Source organism: Macrobrachium nipponense, chromosome 36 (genome assembly GCF_015104395.2).
Source record: "Macrobrachium nipponense isolate FS-2020 chromosome 36, ASM1510439v2, whole genome shotgun sequence".
Lineage (NCBI taxonomy): Eukaryota > Metazoa > Arthropoda > Malacostraca > Decapoda > Palaemonidae > Macrobrachium > Macrobrachium nipponense.
In genome coordinates, this window is record NC_087220.1 from 32525864 (window position 1) to 32539836 (window position 13973).

The following is a 13973-nucleotide window of genomic DNA, read 5'->3' on the forward strand; positions in this document are numbered from 1 at the left end:
GAAAGGTAAGAAGTGATTTTAGTGTTCCCCTTTGCAGTGGAGGGTGCGTCTGATCGGCTCTGTCTCGCTCCCAGGCCTAGACCTCTTCCAAGCTCCCATGCCCAGAGGAGAAGGAAAGTCGAAAGCCTTACGGAGGTTATAGAGAATCCCCACCGGTCAGGCGTCCCCTCGGCAGGTTCTGTAGCACGTCCCAGACTGCCAAGTTTGCCATTGGAAAGGCGTCCTATAATGAGGGTGCGTCCGATCGGCTCTGTCTCGCTCTCAGGCCTAGACCTCTTCCAAGCTCACAAACCCAGAGGAGAAGGAATGTCGAAAGCCGTAAGGAGGTTTCAGAGAATCACCTCCGGTCGGGGGTCCCCTCGGCAGGATCTGTAGTAGCGTCCCAGACTGCCAAGGATAACCGTTGGAAAGGTATCCTATAATAGGGATTTCGTTATCCGATTCCTCATCGAAAAGGAGGAAGTTCTGACGAATTTTCGAGGCCTAAAGTTCTTAGAAATCTCTGTAAGTAACTGGATTATATCCCGGAAAGTATTACGGAAGTCTATCCTCCTTCCCCTAGATCGGATACGGAGAAGTAAGAAGTAGCTACGAAGATCCTGGGAAAGTTACTACAGCAGATATCTTCGTTGGTTGGAGTACTAAGGAGGGTCCTTCTCGGAAAGAGGACCTCTTCCTTCTGGAATCCCGTCCGCTGGAAGTCTCTGAGAACTCGGACGAAGCACCTATCAAGAGTTGGTGGATAAGGAGAAAGAAGATTAATCGACGAAGATTTTTCTTGAAGATGCAAGATATTATCTTTCTCGCAACAGACTGCTCAGGACCACTTCAGAAAAAGCGTCCTGCGAGGTTGTTTCTCTTCTTCTGCTTCTCCTTCACCTAATCGAGGGTGGAAAGACTCGGATCTTTCCAGGCCCCTGAAAAGGCTTTGGAAGAACCTTCTTTGAACTCGAGCCAGAGCGCTTCACTGATGAAGCTCCCTCCTCGATCAAGAAGGCGAAGTTGTGTCGACGTCCCCCTATATGGACGTAGCGGATCGTACTCCTACGAGGTCTCCCTCCCCTCCCATTGAAGAGGACGCGGGAGAAGCTTCCAAGAGTATCCTACTGGCTGTTCAAGAGAAGCTAGCCTCCTTGGTAGGAGTTATGGCTAGACATCCTCCTCGTAAGAAGGACGTTTCTCTTCCGATCAAGAAGTCTCGTCCTCTCTCTCCTGCCAAAAACGAGGCGTCTTTCAGACATGAAGCTTCGTCTTCTAAACAAGTAGAAGATGATTTTCGGTCTAGATCGAGAGCGAGAGAGGCATATACCAGACGCGAAGCGCAAGTCAAGACGCCAGCTAAACGTGAGGCGTCTTCCAGGCGCGAGGCGTCATACAGAGGCGTGGAATCAGCCAGACGCGAGACTCTAGCCAGGACTCATTCCGGACGTGAAGCGTCATCGAAGCACGAGGCGCCAGCCAGGACGCCAGTTGAGTGCGAGACGTCTTCCAGATGTGAGGAGTCAGCCAAGCGCGAAGCGTCAGCCAGGACGCTGGGCGGACGAGAGGCGTCATCCAGGCGCGAGGCGTCTTCCAGATGCTAGGAGCCAAGGCTCCAACCAAGCGTCAGCCAGACGCCAGGCGCCAGGATCTCAAGCTTCTTTGTGTTTGGAGATAGATTTCACAAAGACTCTCCTATTTTGAGATTTGTCACAAGATCAGTTGTTTTCCTGACAGGGACACAAGATGTCACACAGGCGACCGTAGCCCGTGTCAGGAGGGACTGAGACTGTGGGAAGTTTTCTAACTAGAACAATCTTCTCATGACAGAGAATTAGTGTTCGCCTAAGCGACTTCATCTCTGTCATGAGAGTTTGTTTCGGAGAAATAGTCCTTCTCTTTGTGAAGAGAGGCTCTCTCCTTAGGTGACTCCCTCTCTTCTACCAACATTTGGAACAAGAGATGGAAGACATAATAGACTAGGAAGTCAATGAGGATGCAGGTCTTTCAGATTACAAGACCTTAGCAACCTGTTTCATTACAGCTTTATGTCCATGTAATAGGAAACTGGAATGATTCTCTTCGATCCTTGCTTCTTGTTAGGATCTCCTTCGTCTAACACTAAATTGTATTACAAAGATAGAATTTTTTCCATTCTCCCTCGGCCTCGGAGGAAAGAAAGAATGTAAAAGAAAATTATCCTTTAGACTACGGTATGGTCAAGTCATATGCACACACCGAAGTAGACTACAGTTTCTTAACATCCTTACATAGTTTTCCTAGATTAATGATGTTTACCTAAAATGTGCAGCTTTATAAAGGATTCTTATACGGCAGAGCACGATATGAGATAATTATCTCATGCTTTATAGAAACACATGAAGACAGCATAATCTTTTAGAATCGAATTTTGCTCAGGAGAAGATGGATGAGTTCAATGGGAAACATCCTTTTTGTGTCAGAAGGATGTCCCTGGATGGACTGTAATACGTTTTAATAGCTCCATCCCGGCGCAAGCCAGAAGTGCCAGAAGCGTAAGATTCACCTAACAGGATCTTTTCTCGATTTAGCGAATTATTAACCTATAAGTCCATCAGTCTCTATCTTATCTCTAGGAGCATCGAGAATTTCTCTTTTCCCTCCACTGTTCCCGTTTACAAATAGAAGCTATTGAGAACAAGAACACGGAACGAAACGATAGCAAGAGGTTCGTGGTATCAGTTTGCACTTCCGAGACAACCTTCACGATCAACGATAACTGTTAAACATCAGTATAATATTTATTGGAAAAGTTGTGAAGTCTGAGAGAACCTTCTTTATAGATCTCTTCGCGAGGTGTAATAAGGACTTTCTTCCTACAAACTGCTGCCTTATTCTCGAACAAAAGGTAACAATACGCCATCTTGACTGTTAATGGGGAATAAACTTTAGTCTTTTTTCCCCTAGTTATATATATTCTTAACAGATATTAAGATAAATGGGCGTCAAAGGAAGAAGATGAATGCCTCATTTTGGCCATAGAGAGGTTGGATTCACAGAGGTCACGTTATTCTCTCAGCATGGGTCGGGAGGGTTTTTCTAAGAGATTAGAGATTTTATCGGAATCTATTATAAATAATGGACCTGAAAAACCTATCCAATCTGAGTCTGTATGCGTGTAGACTGACCAGAAGTAAACATGAATGAGAGGATTTTCAAGAGAAGCTTGATAATTCCTTCAAACAGGCTAAAGACATAGAGTGGCTGAAGATCGTGCTAGATGGAAGGGGGAAACTGTCCTCTTCCGATACCTCTGTGAACCACATAGTGGTTTTCTTCCCTTTCAGGGGGAAGTATCACCTTTGTATTTTCTGCTTTCAATGAATACAGTATAATGATATACTCTGTCTCGACAAAGAGTATTAGAGATAGCAGAGAATTAAGATCTTCGGGATCTTATACAATACCTCTATACGATAAAGGTAGGAGATCTTATACTTAGAATGGGATCCTATTTTGGGCCTCAGATTCCATGTTCTGACAAGATGGAACTGCTCCTCATAAAAATTTCTTGGAAAATTTTAGGAGAGAATTCTTGGTTTTCTCTTGGCCCTAAACTGCCAAGAAAATATTGAAGTTTTTGAGCATTGGAATCTCGCATCTTATTCAGTGGAGACTTGGCAACGATTTTTTATCAGCATATGTCTGTTAAAAGAAATTTAACCCTCTATTCCTGACTCAACGATTTCGGAGAGAAGTTTCGTTGTCCAGACAGGGTACTTATGTTTTCTTCTACGAAAGAAGAAATGGTTAAAACATTTTTCCTACAGAGTCTTTTGAATACGAGGAGGACTCGAAATAGATCCCAGAAGACATTGAGAGAGATACATTAGAGCTAGAAATCAGGGGTCCGCCCAATTTCAGCTCGGAGTTACCTTCGGCTTCCAGGCTCCTTCCCTTCCTTAGAGCAAGGATAGGGAAGATTCGGCAACGAGAAACCTCATCATCATTTCAGAAGAGATCTCGTTAGCAAAGGAAGTAATCACGAAGGATCCTCATCGGATAAAGACTCTTATCTCTCGCACTGTTAGATTCCTATCGTCTACTAGATGTAGCTGGATACAATCACCTCCCATTGCCGGAGAGGCCGAAAGCTCAGAGTGGAAGAATTTCTTCCGTTCTTCTCCTGTCTCCTGATGAACCATTGTGGTTCTTCAGGACTTTCAGACAATGTAACGCAAGCCAGACGCCAAGTGCCGTAATGTCATTGTCTAATGAAGAGACAGAGCGGGCCTCCAACCTGGCACATATGCGCTAGAGGCGAACAAATCGGACAGATAAGAATGTCCGATGTGTACATCGCCAGGCAACCTCGAGACTCTACCAAGCTAGAAGCTCAAGCAAGTGGAAAGGATCCAGCCAGGCTCCAGATGCTAAAAAAGAGCCAACCTGGAACCAGGAGCGAGGAGTCAACCAGACATCGGGCAAACTCGAAACGCCAACAGGTGCAAGGTATCAGCCAGGCGCGAGGCGCCAGCCAAGCGCGAGGAGCCAACCAGGCGTGAGGCGCCAGCTAGGTGCGAAGCTCGCGCGAGGTGCCAGCGAGGCGCCAGCCAGACGCGAGGTGTCAGCCAGGCGCGGGGCGCCAGACAGGCGCGAATCTCCAGCTAAGGCGCGAGGCGTCAACCAGATGCGAGGTGCCAGTCAAGCGAAAGGTACCAGACAAGCGCTAGGCTCCAACCAAGAGCGAAGCACCAGCCAGGGGCGAGGTTCCTGCCAGGCTTCAGGCTTCAGATTGGAGAGATCCATTTCAAGAAAGCCCTGGTCTTCTTTGAAACATGGAGATCTCCTAAGCACTTCATAAGTGACTTGATTCCTTTAAACAGCTGAGAATTAAAAGCGCAGGAGGTGTGCGCTTTTGCAAATTCTTGTTCTTTACATTACAATATGTCATATAAGACATATTAGCTGTGTTGTACGGTAGAGGCAACTCTGTGTTGACTTCTCATTACACAAAGGATGTCAAGTTAACCTACGAGAGATCCTTCTCTTTTGGTTTATACGTTTCTGCGGATACGTTACTGGGATAAGGAGCCGACACTGATCCTTAACTTTGAGTTAAAGTTATTTAACTTAGTGAAATTATTGGGGTTTTTGAAAGGAGTGTGGGGATAACTCTTTTCAATTTGAGCGCAAACCCTCGTGTTAGGATCAGGTGATCGGGAACGGTGTTGCGCTCCTTAATTATGCCAATAGGCATAGGTGTATTGTCATATAAGTGGATTAGCACCCATTGACCAGTACCTTTTAGGCTCTACCGAGTAAGTGGATAAGACCCCATCGGCAGACCCACAAGAACTCTTGGCCACAGATCACATATCTCGCTAAAGTTTCTTGAGGTGATGCAGACTCCTTGGCAACAGCCATATGAAGTCTACCACCTATCAGATAGGAACCAAGGTTTATTTATACCTACAACATATGTTGTTTACCTGTCTATTCCATGTTAAGCTATCTCTTACCCTCCACCAAAGGGTGTCAATCAGCTATGTATATATCTGACAGGTAAGTTGATTGTATGAAAATGATATTGTTATGATACAATAAAGTTTCATACATACTTACCTGGCAGATATATACGATTAATGGCCCACCCAGCCTCCCCGCAGGAGACAGGTGGAAGAGAGAAAATATGATAGAAAACGGGAATGGTTCCTAATCCTGCCACCCAGGGCAGGACGGTAGATCACCTGACCTACCTGCAGCGTGTGCCGCGAAATTTGAATTTCTGTCGGGGACGACGGAGTCTTAGCTATGTATATATCTGCCAGGTAAGTATGTATGAAACTTTATTGTATCATAACAATATCATTTTCAAAAGGGGACTTTTGTATTATAGGACAGGGCAGCTGTCAACAGTTGCAAACTTTCGTTGCAAGCTTTCAGCAAGATTTCTGAAGCATCCTGGATATTTATAGTTTGGATTTGACATATATCTATTTTCAAAGTAGTACCACTTCAAACACCCACTGTTTCCTGTATAACAGACATATTGTTTTTAAAATTACTTAAATAATGCATTTAGCAATAGGTTACTTACATCTTATGGTTCCTCACAAGCGTGCATTTGAATACATACCACATTCTTTGCTGCCATAAAAGTTCTCCAACTTTTGCAATGGATTTTTCAGGTAATTTAGAAATATGTTGTGCAGCACCAGGAGGTAGATATTGTGGAAAGTGCTTATACGTTTTTGAGGTAGACTGTTGCCCATCATCCCCTTCCCACTGACATTTATGGGAAGAGTTGCTGAGCATCGTATTGTCAGTTGATTCATTGTACAGTACAGACTCCACCTCTACTTACCAACGAGTTGAATTGTTTATAAGTTGGTTACTGTATGCTTCATGCCTATTTAAGTACAGTACAGGCCGTTCCGGTGGGTTACGAAGGGTGCAGCTTATGACGTTCAGAGGTTAAGGCGCTTTTCAATTATATTCATCAGAAATTATTTCCAGGGTAACGACACCTACAACGCTTTTTTTTTATGAAAAATGCAATAAGAATGCAGTTTACATAGTTGTCAATGCACCCAAAGCATTAAAAGTTAGGTTTTCCTAGGATTTTTGATGATGATCTGGCTTACGACAATTTTCAGCTTACAACGCGTCTCAAGAACGGAACCCCTGTTGTAACCCGGGGACTGCCTGTAATAGAGTTATGGCGCTGTAACAAACCTAAAGGAGGTGCCATTAATGGGTTATCGGTGCCATGAGTGCCGTAAATCACCAAGTTTTGGTTAATGGCGGTTTTCGCTTATCAGCACCCTGCTGAGACAACCTCTGATGATAACCAGGACTACCTGTATAGTATAAAATCAATACTGTACAGTAATGTACATTTTGTCATCCTAAAAGACAATACATTGTACATACAGTACTTTGTGTACAGATTAGTTGCACAAAACAAAAACTGAACTTATGGTTGGCAAAGGGGAGCGCTCTGAACACAATTTTTATTTGCAATCCCATTTGTTTGAATCTAATGTTTGTTGGTGGGTGGTGTCTTGTGTATCCTATTTCACATGTTCATATTATTTTAAGAACAATTGCTTAAAAGCAGTCATTTTTCATGAGCAGGAAACTTAATTTTTTCATAAATGCTATTTTGCCTGTACCTTGGTCCCCCTGTGAATACTAAATATTTTTATTCCCAGTTTTTTAATATTTTTATCACAAAAATTGCATTTTATGATGAAATTGATTAAAAAAAAAAAAAAGAGGAATTTGTGGATATTTCTCATAGAAAAGGACCGCAAATAGGCAAATTTCCCACGAATAATGGGTAAATATGGTCCAGAAAGAAATCCGCGTATGCATGAGTCCGCAAATCTGGAGAATGTGAATATGGTGTGGGGGGGGGGGGGGGGGGGGGGGGGGGGGGGGGGGGGGGGGGGGGGGGGGGGGGGGGGGGGGGGGGGGGGGGGGGGGGGGGGGGGGGGGGGGGGGGGGGGGGGTGGGGGGGAGGGGCGGCCACTGTATCCTTATTAGAAGGATAGTGGGATTTGAGGCTGCTTGGTTTTATTTTAATCAAGATAGTGAGGAAAGGCCTGTATTTTGTAAACTCCAGATTGTGATTAAATAAGAAACCATTTTTTTCCTTCTCCACAGATGCTCGACATTGCCAGCTTGGAAAAGATTGTCACAGAGATTGAAAAGGAGAAAGAGGAGGAGGCAGAAAAGAAGAAGCAGAAGAAATAGGAGTAACTTTGATGATGTAGGATTAACTATTCTTTGTGTTGCTTTTTGATATCATTAAGATTTCACCAATTTGCAATTTGCTTACGTATATATAAAATTTATGTGTTAGATTTATTACAGCTATTAATTTTTCAATAAAGGCTTTGAGATCTAGATTATGAGTTTCTGTCCTCATAAGTAATGATTGTTTAAGATAGCTACGTGAAATCAGTGTTACAGTCTAAAGCTTTGTCTCTTTGTCTCTAAATAATTATAGGCAACTGTTTACAGACATAATCGTAAAAGTTTCTGTGATTGGTGCTAATGAAAATGACTGGGTATATGGTCACAAGAGCGAGATTTTATTGTAAAAGCTTAAAAGAGTTGAGAATTTCCTTAGGTCAATCTCTTTGATGCTCAGAAAGAGCATAATTAGGAAATAGGTTCAAGTCGATTGCTAATGCCAAGTATTCAAACCAGTTATCTTTGTAAGTTACCAGTATACAGTGGTGGACAGTTTTCAGAAAACTTACAGTATTTGTAAAGCTCAGGGTGTTTGTAAGCACATTGGGCTTTCATTTGCTTACAAGATGGTAAACTTTCTCTGAAGGAATTGTTTATGATTTTAATGGAGTCTTTCTGTCTATAGTAGATTCACATCAACCGTGCATCTTATGTCTAGGCCATTCCCTTACAACACTCCTGATTGGCTGTTGCTAAGCCAATCACAGGGCTGGAAACTCAGTCTCTCTCGAGAGTTCACATAGGCAGGATGTATGCTCCACCTCTCCTGAGGGATACGTTTGAAAGACTTATCCCTCAGGAGAGGGGGAACATACATCCTGCCTATGTGTACTCTCTCAAGAGACTGAGAGTTTCCAGCCCTGTGATTGGCTTATCAACAGCCAATCAAGAGCGTCATAAGGGACTGGCCTAGACATCGAATGCACGGCTGATGTGAATCTACTCTAGTATCCACATCATTCAAAATGTCTTTATAACCCAAAAATATTCTTCAAACAAAACCCATTACTCATATAGTTCTACCTTTCTTCTGTGCAAAGGATCCCAGTTGCAACCATTTGCGTCAGATTTACAATTTAGGTGGGAGAATACTACTAGGGAAAATGGAGATATCACAGGATAATAGAGGAAAGACGACGATAAGTTCAGAAGTTAGTCCTTCTGAAGGTAGCCATGCTTGTCATGAGCAGTTAAGTTTGTACTTAAAAGAAGCACCTACGGTCCAAAGGTGAAGTAGAAGTTCTGCTAAGCAGAAAGTTAGGAGAACTGATCATAAGAAAGCTGAGCACTCGCCATCAAGATGAGACATATGCTTTCTATATGCCAGAAACATGAAGGATTATATTATAAGGATGCTGACATCTTGCTGTCCACCCTCACCTAACAATTATTTCATGGTGTAACCAAGGTTTTCCTCCTGTTACACCTTTGAAATCTACCCACTCACAGTTTCCTTTCCAGCACTGAATTACCTCATAGGTTCGCCATTCCATTGAGGAGTGAGATGTGTATTTATGGTGATAGAAGTTCACTCTCGACGTGGTTCGGAAGTCACGTAAAGCCGTTGGTCCCATTACTGAATAACCACTGGTTCAATGCAACGTAAAAACACCATACAAACAAACAAACAAACCTCATAGGTTCCAGTGCTTGGCCTTTGGTCTAAACTAATTCCATTCCATTCCATAAGGAAGTTAGACTAACCCATTCCTTCCAACAAATAGCTCAAGGACCACTTGTCACAACTGGACCCAATAAAAACACTAAAAAAATGCATTGTGAGTAAAACACTGTTGAGTGGCATCTTGATATACCAACTCAAAGAATTGTAGCAAATTCGAAGTTATACATAACTTCCATTAAAGAGGAGAACACTAACTTTGTTCTTTAATCTTGAAACAGATCCCTGGCAAAACATTTACATTAGTTTTAGATACAACCTGATGGAGCCAAATGGAAATGTATTCTTTTAGGTTGAAGACTTACAATTGGTCAAAGAAGAACCCAAATTCCTGCAGAAGTCAAAGGTGTGTCTACTTCCTATACTAGACATAGAAGGAAATTGTTTTCTGAAGAAGAAAAGCTGAAACAGCAAAAAAAAAATCAGTCGGGAAATGATAATTGTAGGACCGAGTCTTGACTTCACAACTTACGGTGAATCAAAGCTCAACTGAAGAATAGTAACAAGATTGTGATACTTCATTACACAGGACTTGTAGCTGACATGCTTCGACAAGTCAAGGGCTAGCAAAAATTGTCAAGTAAAGATTTTATGTTTGCTTTTCCCCTTTTTGGGATCAGACGTAAAATGAGTTCTCTGTTCATATCGCTCACTCCTGTGCTCTTTCTGAATGAAATCCCATCGGGGTTGGGGTCTTGATCTATCCTCATTCCCCATGATTTCACAGCCTTTACACTGGTCTTCATCCTGCTACTTCAAGATCTAAAGCTTTTCTGACAAACTGTTCTTCACCCTTCTTATCAGGTATGAAATCCCTTCTCTCTTTTCTCCCTCCTTTTGATATCACACCTCTCCCCACTCATTATTTACAATATCTTCCCACAGTACTTTTGTCATGAATCTTAATTTTCTATGGTCACACCTTTTCCAGACCTCTACCTTCTTTGTCAGTGCCCATGTTTCTGGGGTATTGTTATTTACTTGTAACTGACCTATCTCTTGATTTCATCCATGCTATACTAGGCTCTAACTGCTCTCCAAACTCCTTCGTACTGTAGTGTGGGCCCATGAATGTAGTAATGTTCTATATCTTGTAGGACCCCTCCAGACCTTTCTGACAAATGCATGGCCACTTTCTTGGTTACATTTGTCAAATAAATTCTATCATTACAACAAAGTTATCCACATAAAGTAACACCAGAGGGCCACTTTCTGTTTCCTTTGTAGATTCTCTGGTTACTATTCATAATCAGCAAAGGGCTTAACACTGGACTTCGGTGGACACCAACACTTCCATAAAATTCTCTGATACTGGTGTCAGTCTAGATCTAGAATTGTGGAGGAGTGACATATTCCTGTTTGCATGGTGCTTCTGTAGTTGCCCCATTATAAAGACTGCTTCTGTTGTTAATTTCATCAACAGAAAGCCAAAATGTATTGTGTTAGTTAGTGTACATCAAGTTTTTCTCCCTCCATTGCCCATATCGGTAATCTCTCGCATACGCAGCTGTGACTTACTATTTCCCATAACCGAACTTTGGAATTTTATTTTGCCTTTCTCAAACTACAATATTCTACCCTTGTGTACATTTACTCAAAATGCTATCAGCTTGGTCAAATATTACTTCTTCATCTTAGTTTAGGAATTCATCTATTTACCTTACCTCTTTCGTTTTGACCTTCAAGCTGGATTGGATACAGTTAGCCAATAAAAATGGAACTAAAAAGGTTGGTCCACAAAACATGTAACGATAATTCAAAAATACTGCTAGACTACCAAGTAATGTGACCTCTGGAGTTTTTGGTGTTAACAGACATCTCGGCCACATCTCTTATTTGTCAACAATGTCCGTTAATAAATGTTACCACATGCCTCTCAAGCAGTGAACATAAGAGCAGGGAAACTTGTACTAGTTAACCAGCTAGTTGGGACGTGACCGAAGGCAATGGATGAAAAGAAGTGCAGAAAGAACTGCAGCTGCAAATGGTAGTAACTTGGCAGATAGAAGGCACCATAAGCCAAGGTGCACCTGTGAGTTCCTTCACACCTTTACTCAATATTGTTCGTTCTCAGATTCACTGGAGAGTTTATTCTGCCTTTTGAATCATTTTGTGTGCATGTAAGAAAGGCACCATGCCTTCAAGTTGATTATTGCCATAAGTCTGTGGTTTGCTGGACTTTTTTCTACATGATGATGACTTGTCTTTGACACGGTTACTAGCTACAGCATTAACACTGAAAATACTCTTGATACAATAATATCATGAGTGTTATTACTTGTTACACTCTAAAAGTGTAGTATATAAACATTTAAATATTTTGATTTAATTCACATTCAAGCTGTGCGTGAAAGATAAATCTGTTGAACTGTTTATTACCTCTAAAATACAGTCCAGTGGAAGTTGATTTTGATTATCACCAAGCTGTAACATTTTTTCTGTATGAGGTGTAATGAATCTCTTAATTTAATCTTTTTAAGAGGAAGGTGTTTTCCTTCCTGAGCATGTGCAGAACAGTACAGCAGCATTGCAAGTGTTTGGAAATGATCAGAATTCCACTTCATAGCATCTGCCATTATGATTGATGAACAGCTTTGCATCTTGTAGGTAAACAATGTCAAACATAGCTAAGTTTGTCTCCGAAAAATTGAGCTCTGCAGACACTTAAAAGTATTTCTACACTGAGCAAGTTTTTCCATCTGCATGTAGGACCAATCCCCTTTTGTGAGTTTTTCCTGTCTTCCTGGAAGGCCGTTTATTCTATAGCATCCATGAAAACCCAGAGGGATATATTCTACGGAGATGCCACGGCAGCTTTACTTGTTCGAGAGAGTTCACTTGTTACAGTGTAAAGAGTTGGGGTCTACTTTGTATAGGTCTTCCAGAAGAATGATGCTCTTCTTCTGTAGTCTCCTAACAGAATGGAAAAGGAATGATTTAGAGCAATCTCTATTCCTTTCGTAACAGGATGTTTGCACTTAGACTATAGGTTTATGCAGAGAAACATTTGCTGAATGATCAGCAACTTACCAGGAGACTATATTCATTATGGGGACAAGGTTTATTAGGTTCATCAGTACTCCTATGCAACTAGAGACAAAGACAATGGAAAGTCCATTATGATACTTAGCAGGCAATATGAACAAGATAATGCAACACCTTTTATCCTTATCAGTGCTGTCCTTAGCTACATATTATATAGTAGCCATAAACTGGCTAAGTTTTGCATGAATACCGAATGTATCTTTCCAAAACATGTGGTCCAAATTCATACATTCACCCCAAAAGTTCAAAAAGAATGGAGCTGAACTTCATCCACTCCAAATTCCACAAAAGGATTGCAACTGAAATGACAATAGCTATCACAATCTTGCAAAAGGATGGCAAGGTGTTAAACTCTTATCTTAAAACTAGACTGAAAGGAATAGTTGGCAAAAAGAGAAAGCCTCAGTAAGAAGATATGCTTGAAATTCAAAAGCTTCCAAAGAAGGAAGTACGAGAAAGTAGAGAGAAATGCAGAAAGAAGAGTTCATGTCAGAAATATTATTTGAAAGTATTTTTCAATAGTGAGCTCCCCTAATACCATAAATTTGTGTACTTTACTTTTTGAAGCCTGATCATAATATAAAAACTACAAACTTCTTACAATTTCCAAAAGGGGAATGCAGATACACAGTGCTTCAAGCTGTGCCAGACTGACAGATAATGACATCCACTGGGAATATTACAAACGCTTTTGATCCTATTCGAAGACACACATTTGGGAAACTCAAATCTCTGAAGAAAAAAAATTATACAGAAACTGCTAATGTTTATTGCTATTCCTGAAAAATACTATCTAGAAACCACATTATATATTAATTCTATTTGTGACCCTCTTTTTTTCATCACCCACGTTTAGGGTAGTGCCATCAGTGCACCTCATTGGGGATGATGTAGGCATTACTAAAGGTTCTTTGCAGCATCCTTTCGGGCCCTAGCTGTAACACCTTTCATTCCTTTTACCGTACCTCCGTTCATATTCTCTTTCTTCCATCTTGCTACCCAACCCTCTCCTAATGATTATTTCAAACTGCAACTGCGAGGTTTTCCTCCTGTTAACCTTTCAATCCAATATACCTACTCTCAACTAACTTTCCAGCGCTGAATGACCTCATAGGACCTAGTGCTTTGCCTATAGCCTGAACTATATTCCATTCCATTCTGTTTCATCTCATAAATTTTCACTCTGGCTGCACCCAGTGTCCTTTCTGTTTTTTTTTTTGTTTTTTTTTATTTGCCTCACTCCATCCATTAAATATTACTGGTAACAAACACTCAATCTAATATTGTCTGCTTGCATTTCTACACTCAAGCCACTCTACCTTCTATAATTAACACACTTCAATACCATTACTACAATACTTTTAACTGCTCTCAGTACTTTTCCTCTTATTTCATACATTTCACAGATCTATGCAAGTCTTGTACAGCTTTTCCCTCTACTTTCATTCTTCACATAACTGTTTAACTGCAAATGCATGAACCACACACCTTCCTTTCCTAAACACACCAATGTCAATATTTCTGT

At 41.4% G+C, this 13973-nt stretch overlaps 1 protein-coding gene across 1 annotated transcript in view; it reads left to right on the top strand.

Moving 5' to 3' along the window:
* LOC135203558 (proteasome subunit alpha type-7-like) overlaps nt 1–7874 on the top strand; it is a 48680-nt gene extending 40806 nt beyond the window's left edge. Inside the window, exon 6 of the mRNA XM_064233298.1 lies at nt 7630–7874. Within this exon, the coding sequence (XP_064089368.1) occupies nt 7630–7719 (90 nt within the window). The 3' untranslated portion in view covers nt 7720–7874. The remainder of the gene's footprint in view (nt 1–7629) is intronic.
* Nucleotides 7875–13973: the final 6099 nt, after the last annotated feature.